General features: G+C 41.4%; 1 protein-coding gene across 1 annotated transcript; it reads left to right on the top strand.

The window, feature by feature from the left end:
- The first annotated feature begins 146 nt into the window (after nt 1-146).
- On the top strand, nt 147-10,370 carry ALDH5A1 (aldehyde dehydrogenase 5 family member A1). The gene is made up of 10 exons (XM_014877868.2): nt 147-487; nt 624-707; nt 1,647-1,817; nt 1,953-2,069; nt 2,507-2,650; nt 3,513-3,656; nt 4,962-5,120; nt 6,436-6,605; nt 7,347-7,405; nt 7,559-10,370. Exons 1-10 carry the CDS (start codon nt 188-190, stop codon nt 7,762-7,764), a joined length of 1,554 nt encoding a protein of 517 aa, XP_014733354.2. The 5' UTR covers nt 147-187; the 3' UTR covers nt 7,765-10,370.
- The last annotated feature ends 552 nt before the right edge of the window (nt 10,371-10,922 follow it).

Genomic DNA, 10,922 nt, shown 5'->3' with positions numbered 1-10,922 from the left:
CCTCCCCAGCCACGGTCACACCCCCCCTGCTCGGGCAGACCTGGAGCTCCTGGCCGAGTGCCCCCGCCCCCGTTCCCGGGCTCTCCCGGGCCGCTTCTGGCCCGGCCCCTCGGCAGCTCCTCCCGCGGGGCGGAGCGGGCGGGCCGTGCGCTGTGCCGGGCGCCGCCGCCTGTCCCGGAGCGCGGCCATGGCCACCACCCTGCTGCCGCGGGGCGCCGCCGCCGCCCGCCGCCGCCTCCTGCTGCGCCCCGCGCCGCTCGCCCCGGGGCCAGCGCGGGCCGCCAGCCAGGCCCTGTCCGCCGCTCTGGTGCGCCGAGGCGGCCTGGTGGGCGGCCGATGGGTGGAGACGGCCGCCGCTTTCCCCGTGCAGGACCCGGCCAGCGGCGAGGAGCTGGGCCGGGTGTCCGACTGCGGGGCGGCCGAGGCGCGGGCGGCCGTGCGGGCCGCGCACGAAGCCGGCGCCGCCTGGGGCCGCCTCCCCGCCAAGGTGAGCGGCCGCGGGAGCTGACGGCGAGGGGGCCCCGGGGCGGTCCGGTCCGGTCCCGTCGGGTCTCCCGGGGCCTCGCTTCCCCGTCCCTGCCTGCGGCGGCCGCGGCAGCCTTGTCTCTCCCTCCTCCTCCCAGGAGAGGAGCGCTCGCCTCCGCAGATGGTACGAGCTGATGATGGAGAACAAGGAGGAGCTGGCGCGGATCATCACGGCCGAGAACGTGAGTGGGGCGGCGGCGGGGGGCACGGGCACTGCCCCGGGCTGGCACTCCCGCTGGAGAGCCCAACGCAGGCAGGCGAACAATGATGACACCAAGTAAAATTGACAGCCGTCAGGCCTGTCCCTGAGCGCTTCACCACTTAGCCATCGTGTCCTTTTTAATAACTCTGGGCATCTTGTGTACTCACATTGCTCTGCTAGGTCAGTGGGTGAGGTTTCAAACATCCCTCCTCCGGATATACATAAAGCGCGTTGGTTTGATGACAGTAGTACCTAATCAGAGGAAACTAGAGCCATGTTGTACTTCATGGCATGCAAAAGTGTACATCCACCTAAACCATGGTCCACGTGGCAGAAATGTTTGTGGCTGGGAAAAATCATTCAAGTTGCCAAGTTGGCTCCACACAGTCTGTTTCACTGAGTAGTCTGGGAGCTCACAAACTGGGGTCCTTTTGGATAAAACCTTGCTGGAAGATAGTTCAGCAGCTCCTCTGTGGTGTCACAGCTGCTAATTAATGGTCATTCAGTCCAAGGGATCAGACCTGGGGGTAGTCCAAAGCAATACTCCCAAAACAAATGATCTTGGCGTAAACTTGTAACTGTTTTCCCATCATTCGTGTCTTTCTTCAGAGTGGTAATAGCAGCTAACTCAGAGTTTGTAAATAAATGCACACTAGATTTGCTATTTTTTTCCCTTCTCCTGGGCAGGTATGAATCCGGGCACAGCATACAAATTATTGATTGTACAATCATGGTATACTGAATCCACACAACTATTGCTGCTGCAGTCATATAATCCTTGCTGGAGATTGCAGTGTATGGCAGAGGGAGAGGATCATCAACTACTCTGAAAACAAGAGAAACTCCAAAATTACTTGAATTTGTTTATACTGCCTCCATTTGCTACTTACAATGTATTTTCAATCTGATTTAATCAAAGGGAAAGCCTCTGAAAGAAGCACAGGGTGAAATCGTGTATTCAGCCTCGTTTCTGGAGTGGTTTGCGGAGGAGGCTCGACGGATTTACGGTGATGTTATTCCAGCATCTGCAAAGGACAGAAGAGTCCTGGTGCTGAAGCAGCCAGTAGGAGTGGCAGCCATTATAACCCCTGTAAGCATAGCTGAACTCTTCTGCATCACATGAAGGTTTTCAGCTCAGCCCCCAGTTCAAAATACCACTTACTTCTGCAAAAACAGGAGGCAAAATTTTCCCAACTTTGATTGTACTATTTTTCTCTCTTCCTAGTGGAATTTTCCCAGCGCTATGATTACCCGAAAGGTTGGTGCAGCTCTGGCAGCTGGCTGTACAGTGGTGGTGAAACCTGCAGAGGACACACCTTTATCAGCATTAGCTCTTGGGGAGGTGAGCTTTCAGTGCTAAGCCTTACCTCAACAGTGGACTGATACTGTAGACAGGGAGTCAGATGGGCTTGGAAGGTAGCTCGGGCCATCTTCATATGTGAAGAAAGGACAAACTGACTTGATGCAGGTCTTTTAGTTTAGTGAGAATCTTTGTAAATTGCCTCCAATATGGTCTACAGCCTCGAAATGGATCGGGCCATTTTGATACTCAAAATATCCTTATATCTTTAATTTGGTTCTTTTGAACACACACATAGCTTAAAACGAACCAAAGCTCCTCTCTCAAGCACCTATGGCACCTGTGCCTAGTTGTTCTGAGCCCTTTTGGCTTCTATTGACTTACAGATTGTTTTCTTCAAAACAATGAACAATCATTAAGTGACTGTTCCTCTTACAAAATGCACTAATAATGCAAATTCTGTTTTTCTTTTGTTGCAGCTTGCAAACCAGGCTGGAATCCCAGCAGGAGTGTATAATGTTGTCCCTTGTTCCAGACAACAGACAGCAGCTGTAGGGGAAGTTCTATGCACTGATCCATTGGTATCCAAAATATCTTTTACTGGCTCTACAGCAACAGGAAAGGTACATACATGGACAGAATATCCTTGAAGATTAGTACTGTGGTTATATTAGAAAGGTAGGGGGAAAATGTGTGCCTTTATACAGAGCCTTCTTTTCTGGCTACTGTACACTGATTGTCCAAATAATTGTGTACCTCTTGAGATACTGCTTACGTGTTTTTGCATCAGTACTTCACAGAAGGATGGCTGTCTGCAATTCTTGATAACTGCCCTTTATTAAACTATAATGTGAACAGTCCTGTACAAGATATTCTTGGTTTATATCATAAAGTGACAACATACTAATAAGAACACTGCAACTGAGTTTCAAAGGTGCCATTCAAGAATGGCTTTAGTAGTTGAGAGAAAGTATTAGAGGAGTGAGGCCCTGGAATATCTGCTCTCAACTTTAGTCAATAAGTAATCTTGTCACCATCCCTAAATGCATCACTACAAAGTGTGGCTACAAAATGACAGACTTCTCTAGGATGGCTATATGCAGAATGAAGACAAGGTCTGGTATCAAGATAAATCATAATACCAAATTCTGTCAGAGTAGTTAACAAATTTTGTAAGAGTAGTCAAGATTTTATTGTCAAAAAATAATAGCACAAACAAAAAAAGTTGACAATATTAGTATATAAAAGCTTGACCTGACCTGAAGTTGACCAAAATCTTTCTCTGCATTAGTCCTTGGCCAGAATTTAATCTTGAAGGATTTTAATGGATGAAATTCATTTTTGTCGTAGGAGATGGTCTAGCATTGTAGAGAAGATGCAGATTATTTCCTTGCCAGAGTTAATTTTTCGCTGCCTTGCATCCATGATTCCACTGTTCACATCTGTCAGAGGTACAGATGTGTGTGTCTCTTCTGTTGCCTACAGATCTTGCTGAAACATGCAGCTGGCACTGTGAAGAGAGTTTCCATGGAGCTTGGAGGACATGCTCCTTTTATTGTGTTTGACAGCGCCAACGTGGATCGGGCTGTTGGAGGAGCCCTTGCTTCTAAGTATAGAAACTCAGGACAGGTGAGAATTTTTGTCCATGTTTCTAGACAATGAAGAGCTATACATAAAGTTTAAGGTGTAAATAAGTTATTTTATGTAAAAGGAAAGCATAGAACACTTAATTGTGATGAGAAGTTGCTACACTCACACGTAGCTCTGGGCACTAAAGCCAGTTACTAGCAAATATAAATAGCAACACTGGAATCCCATATATTTTCACAACATATGTGACAGTCAGTAACATCACTATTAGAGAAGATGATGTTCTCTAGGACCCCTTGCAAGAGCTTGAGAAGTGATAAGGCATTTTTTTCATATGTTTTTCTGACATTAAATTTATTGGAGAACTAGAGCCGTGAATGACACCATCTTGCTTTAGTCTGTTAAGACACAGATAGTTTTTTCTACAATGAGTAGCTTTAAAAATGTGGTAGACGATTCAAGTGTGCATTGCTTCAGATGTGTTTCATTTGTCAAAAAAATTGTAAGAGCATGACTTTCCAGAACAGTCAGCTGAAGAGGGCTGTGTGGAGACTGTTCCAGCCTTACATGTACATGTGAACATGAAGCTGATGAACTCCAGCTTTTGAGAAGCACCAAATTTTCAGTGGGTCTGGGAGGTCATTTGGTAGGGAAAACTTTACCTGAGTAACATAAGAAGACATGACTAATCTTGGGAAGAAAGAAAGGAAACAAAAGTGGACATTAAGGGATCCTACCCAGACTGGACTATCATAAAAGGCACCTCTGCTTCTGTAGAGAAAAATAAGAGGCTGTTATTACTTTTCACATACTGTAGCAATCAAAATAGGATGCAGTCAGAGCAAAGGGGTATAAAAAAATAAATAGACAAATAAATAGACCATTGAAAGCACTTAGAAACAACTTTCCAGAAGAAAGCAGACTGAAACTCAGATAATAGAGTTAGAAAAAAAGACCTTAGACCACTAAGTGTGATTTGAGTTTTTGCTGGTCAGTCTAGCATTCTTACAGTCTTATTAGAAGGTGTTTCTTGCAGCTTCTGAACCCTGATTGATCCATGTGTCTGAGTTCACAAAATTCACAAAACATTTCCCCAGTGTAAGCAACTTAGCAGTGTGACATATTTCACACACCCACTGACAGCTTGTTGAAGTTGTATTTCTAAAGTGAAATGGGTGGTGAAAGAAATGTCATAGCTGGGTAACAGCTTAGGATGAGTGAGGAGAGGTAAGGGGATATCAGTGTAGTAACCTGATTCTGTGCCATGAAGGCCAGAATTGATCAATAGATGGATTAAATACAATATAAACTAGTGGGGTTTTGTCTTATCTTGTTTGTTTTCAGACTTGTGTTTGCACAAACCGTTTCCTGGTGCAAAAGGGAATTCATGATGAATTTGTGGAAAAGTTGGCTAAAGCTATAGAGAAAGAACTACATGTTGGAAATGGATTTGATGCAAAAACTACCCAAGGACCACTTATAAATGAAAAAGCAGTGGAGAAGGTATAAGTAAATACATTATTTTTAACATCCTAATTTTCTTTTTATGATCCATAAAATAACTTTACATTTTTGTTTCACCTTTTTTCCCTTGTTTTATTGAAACATATTTGCATTGTGGCTGGAAGTGTGTTCTGTCTCCCAAGTCCATGTGTACATATACACAAACAGATGTGGACAGTTCATGTATCATCCCCCTGCCATTAAGGGAACGAGGCCTCCTTTATGAGAAACTGATTCCTCCTGATTACTCCCTAGCTGTTCTCAAGTCCATTCACTGAAATTGGATACCCTGTGAGAGCTGTACAGTGATCCTGCAGTTCTGAAGCACTGTGATTGACAATTTCTTTTGAAGAACAGTGAAGTTTTTTTTGCAAAAGCTTGGTAGAATAATTTATTTGGGTTAAAAAATACCAGAATTCTGGATGTTGTAATCACTTGAAACTTCATGTGCATGGTTTGGGTCTTTTGTTTTACCTGACCTGCAACTCCAGGAATATTTCTTTCTAAAAAATCCTAATAAGTCACATCTTCTATAATATTTCGCTCTTCCTAAGGTTAAAGATTATTGAGTCAAGTGGCCCATACTTTGTAAGATATTACAGCTCTGTTGCATGCAGGCTTGGTTTGAATCCATTATACATGGATGCTGCCAGATTCTCTTTATAAAAGAATGGGGAAATATTCAGTTATTTGAGAGACAAAGGACACAGTCTTCGAATTTCTTTCCTTCATGCCTTCCCTTCTTGCATCACAAAAGTGTCGTATGTGTATCAGGTACAACTATATAAACAAATAAACTTTTATAGTTTGTATATAGTCACTTCCTGTAATTTCGAAGGACAGGTGGGAATTGCTACTTTAGTTTTCTTATTACATTGTTGTCTTTAGGTGAATTGTAAATACAGGGGATAGGTAGAATCATAGATGTTGGGAAATGTTCTTGCCAGTTCCATCTTGAGAGTTGTTTCTCTCCCCATGACAGTCATATACTTCATTTCCATAGTACTTGAGCACTGATATAAGATTCAATTTTTAGTCCTGCAAAGGATTTTTCTCACATTAGGTGTAGGCTTATAATTTCTACAGAAAAATGGGCTGGGGACCATGTTCATAATTTAGCCCTCTGAAATTGTCAGACTGAGAGAAACAAGAATTGAAGAGAAATCAGATAATATTGCAAATGATCCTCTGCAAGTGTAAACCTGTCCTCAAAATTTTCTCTTAAATATTGGGAAAGTATTATTTCTTCAGTGATAAATGTATTATTGCTCATTCTTAAATGCTGACTTTAAGATTTTTCTTATGCATACCTCAGGTAGAGAAACACATTAAGGATGCAGTTTCTCAAGGAGCATCAATTGTGACTGGAGGGAAACGACACAGCTTGGGGAAGAATTTCTTTGAGCCCACATTACTTACTAATGTTACAACAAAAATGCTTTGCACCCAAGAGGAGACATTTGGCCCTTTGGCACCAGTTATCAGGTAAGATTATTAATTCTACATATTAGAATTAACAATTGAAAAATAAAAGATTATTTTAAATAAACAAGATTTGAAAGACAAATATTTTTGTATGATCACACAAGTCTTGTAAAAAGACTGGGGTACACATGTGAAAACATACTTGGGAAATGTGGCTCCCTTGTTTATTTTTCTTGACCTGATCTTAGCACCTTGGCAATTTTTGAAAATTAAAGAATCTCAATGGTTAAGCAAGGCTAGATAGCAGCAAAACCTTCATCGGCTTCATGATCTGTGGTATGAAATAGGAGACAAGATTTTGAGTTTGTCATGTGATTTGCTAGTCCTAAGCTTTTCTGACAGAGGATGAGTTGGAGCTGTCTGTTCTCCTTGAAGCCTTCCCTGCCTTTGTGCAGAGCAATTGGATGTGATGGAAGAACATACAGTTATCTCTCAGAGGTGAGAGTGCTGTGTAGTTGGGGAAATGGGTAGGCTAACCCTTGTAAAGTAAATGTCTCGGTAACATCCAGCTACCTAGGGGGGATAAAGGCAATCTTAACTACTTAACTGCAGTTTAAATTAAGAGAAGAGGTAGACACATCAGTGTGTCAAAATGAAAGTTAAAATAGCTTTTTAATGTACACTTCTGGGAAAAATAAATTGACATTTTAATTCCTGATAAGACTACTTCTTGTCGGTAAGTCAGCAAGACAGCAGGTGAACTGCGGGCCTCATTTTAATATTTTCTCTTTCTATTGACAGATTTGACACTGAAGCAGAAGCTGTTGCTATAGCAAATGCAGCTAATGTGGGTTTAGCAGGTATGCTTCTCTGTCAGATAAGTGTATTTCTATGGTTTTGTGAGCTTTAGTTTATGGGGTGATGATTTTGAATGTCATTAAGTCTCTTTTTCACAGTCTACTGCGATTGTTCTTACTGATTTTCACTCCTGTATCTCTGTGTCTGCACGACAGGATACTTCTACTCCCAAGATCCAGCTCAGATCTGGAGAGTTGCAGAGCAGCTGGAAGTTGGAATGGTTGGTGTTAATGAAGGCATAATCTCATCAGTGGAATGTCCTTTTGGTGGGGTAAAGGAGTCTGGCTTAGGGCGAGAAGGTTCAAAATATGGCATCGATGAATACTTAGAAATAAAATATGTCTGCTTAGGAGGATTATAAAAGCCTTCAAACAGCACAGTCCCCACAATTTGGGAAAGGGTGCTGTTGTTTTAATAAGCTTCTTGAGCCAGAAATATGATGAATGCAACTTCTACCTTCTTTAGAACTAATCAACCCTGTCCTGTGTGTGTATAGATATCTACAGTATTCTGTGCTGCCAAATGTTTTTATGTGGTCTTTGTTTATACATCCAGTTTTTCAGCAATATGATCACAATGTCCATTATTTTTAGTAATGAGTAGGGATATATGTTTATTGTTCTTGGATTATCCCTGTGTAACTGGGAGAACTTTGAGACTTGTGCATAATGAAAGCAGATAGTAACCTATCTAAACTAGACCACCATTTTTTACTACATTTAGTATTTCAGTGTGGGTAAGGGAGGCTTTGAGATGGCAGTCTTCCTGTAGAATTTTGTGTAAATACTCAGACTTTCTAATGTGGTTATGTGACCTCCTTTAGAAGCAAGTGTATGGGGGGGTTGTTTCTTTTTTTTTTAATTGTGGGAGAATCTGCTGCTTACAAAAGGTGAGGAATTGTTTTTGAGCTAAATCTAGGCATCCACATAGCCTAACAGACAGGTTTTTCAGCACTGTTAAACAAACTGACTGCAGAGCTGCTGCCTGTTCAGCTTTAGGTTTTTGAGCAAAAAGGTGTACTTTTTGCCTAACAGCTTGCATGTCTAGGATGAAGTAGAGCCCTTGTTTGATGCCCGTTAGCCCCAGCAGTCCTGGGAATAGGACAGTTCAGGACAAAGAATTGCTGGCTTAGTGAGAAGCAGGAGGAAGATAAGATATTCACAGGAACAGCTTGCAGAATTGTAAGGGGAGACTATAAGGGCTGTGTGAAGAAAACACAAGTGACATGATGATACAGATAAACTCTCTCCCTTCCATGAAAAGACCATGACTCTCCTTGGGTAGAAGTACAGTATTTACCCTGATGTAAATATTGCTCAATGTCTAAAGGAACATAACTCACCCCTTCAAAGAATAGGAGCAGATATCCATCGCTGTGGGCTTTGTGCCTTGAATTGGATTTGTGGTTACACAGGTGAAGGTCCCTTAGGGAGGAAGGTTTAAAAACCTTTGAACATGGCTCATTTGTGACCTAATAAAGATTTCAATAGTGGTGGTTAGAGGTGAGGCTTTGACACATCACCTCACTCCTCTGTCATCTTCAAAAGATGATGTAAGGCTTCCTCAGTATGAAATAAACAATGTTGTTTAAATATTTTAATGGCAGTCAAAAAAAGCACTTTAAAAAATGTGCAGTGTAAATTTGGTGAATAAATCAGCACAGCAGAGGTTAAATGGAATAAACTTTGTTTCTTGTGTTCATTAAAAATAAATAAAAGAAGGCAACAGAGCCCTTCTTCTTGTAAAGTAATGAATGTACCCTATGAAATGAAATATTTTAAAATACTTTATCGCATCAGGCAAAGAGGTACCAGGTAACACAAGACTTGGTGAGGGAGGGAATGCAAGCTGGAACCGAGTTTCACAGGGTTTTTTTTAAAGCGCACATGAAGTAGCTTTGACTGCTACTCCTTATTTTTAAATATTTTGTTATGGTTGTATTTGTGCAGCACTTGAGACCAGGTGGGTCTGGAGCACATTATCTGTCATTACTGTGTGTATCATGCCAACTGAAGGGCAGTTAAAGGGGATTTTCTGCCCTTCCAGTAATTCCCAATGCACCAAATCCCCGTATTTGTGGTAGTGAGGACTTAGTACTGTTATCTGTGCTTGTTGTCAAGAACATAAAAAGGATGGTCTTGTTATACTCTAGTTGCAAGAAACTTTCCTATAGCCAACTTCTAAGATGACACTACTGAGCACACACAGGCTGCCTGAATTTGGGGAATACAGTGTTGTGGGAGAAAGCTGTTTGCCAGCCTTGGCTACCGCTGTGTTTAGTATTAATTGGAAAAAACAACTGGGTAAAAGAAGGTCATGCCTTGGTTCCCGGCCTCCACAACACAATGATGCAGGCATAGTTAAAGGCATTGTACAGAGGTAGAATATCTGCCACTGAAATTCAGTTATGTCTGCCTGTGAACTGCAGTATAAGATCAAAATTAAAATCATCTTATTTACACCTGTATGACAATGTAGTATTTAATGTGAGTGTACTTCTTGGGACAGTGCAGTTGGAGGAGAAATAATTTAACCTTTGCTCTCTTCACTGCAAAGTTACTGATCTGATGCACTGGTACATTTAAAATCTTTGTCTTTTCTGATAGTAGCACTTCTAATGAGTATTAACTTTTTGTTTTGGCAAATAATACCTTTTACAATGCCTGATAACAAGCACAAACAATAATTAAAGATAACGTTTGTAAGAAACTTAAAAATACCTTTGTCTAGATTGGATTGTGGTTGGATTCCAGCATAAGATACTCATGTCAGTAAAGTCTACATCAGTTTAGCACAGAATAATCAAAGTAGTCTTCATAGCAAAAGCTGGGATCCTTCAACAAAAGACATACTTGAATTCTCACACATCAATTGTGTTGATTGCACTTGTGATAGTTTAGCAATTTCTGGATATAAAAACTGTGATTTAAAAATGTTTTCAGTTAATAAATAACTTCTGTGAAAGCACCGGATTTTGTGGTTTATTACCTTATTCAGTGCTGAATTGACAAATTGACAGCAGCCACATTAAGTTCAGTCTCTCATATTTGTTCTGACAGCTTTATCACTGGAAAAGACACCACTTCTTTGCATCCACATGTTCACACGGTGTAAGATTTTGATACCCCCAATTACAGTCCCTTGAATCTAAATCAAATAGATGAGACTACTTGGGCATAATAATATGACATCAGTCATTTTGTACGCCAATCTTTTATGCTGAATCAAACATTTTGTCACAAAATAGATCACAGTGTCTTCCCTGCTTTTGTAATGTGATTACTTGCATAATTCTTTATTTCATTAAGCTTTAAAACTGAGTTTTGGGAACTCTTTTATTTCTATTTATTTAATATAGTCTTGAAGCCTGAGAAACCATCTTTTAATTTCCAACTTGACACAGTCATGGCCAATTTCTGTTTTGTTTTCTTAAATTACTCTTTAATCAGCTGTTTCACACACATACATACACACCCACCCCCACTGCCTTTCTTCTCTGTGTAACAAGCTCTCAAGAAA

The sequence above is a fragment of the Sturnus vulgaris genome, chromosome 1, assembly GCF_052056855.1.
Source record: "Sturnus vulgaris isolate bStuVul1 chromosome 1, bStuVul1.hap1, whole genome shotgun sequence".
NCBI classification, from domain to species: Eukaryota; Metazoa; Chordata; class Aves; order Passeriformes; family Sturnidae; genus Sturnus; species Sturnus vulgaris.
This window is presented reverse-complemented; position numbering and strand designations above follow the sequence as displayed.

Coding starts and splice junctions, on each gene's coding strand:
- ALDH5A1 (XM_014877868.2), top strand. CDS start 188: ATGGCCACCACCCTGCTGCCGCGGGGCGCCGCCGCCGCCCGCCGCCGC. Junction 708..1,646: donor GGATCATCACGGCCGAGAAC/GTGAGTGGGGCG, acceptor ATTTAATCAAAG/GGAAAGCCTCTGAAAGAAGC. Junction 5,121..6,435: donor ATGAAAAAGCAGTGGAGAAG/GTATAAGTAAAT, acceptor TGCATACCTCAG/GTAGAGAAACACATTAAGGA.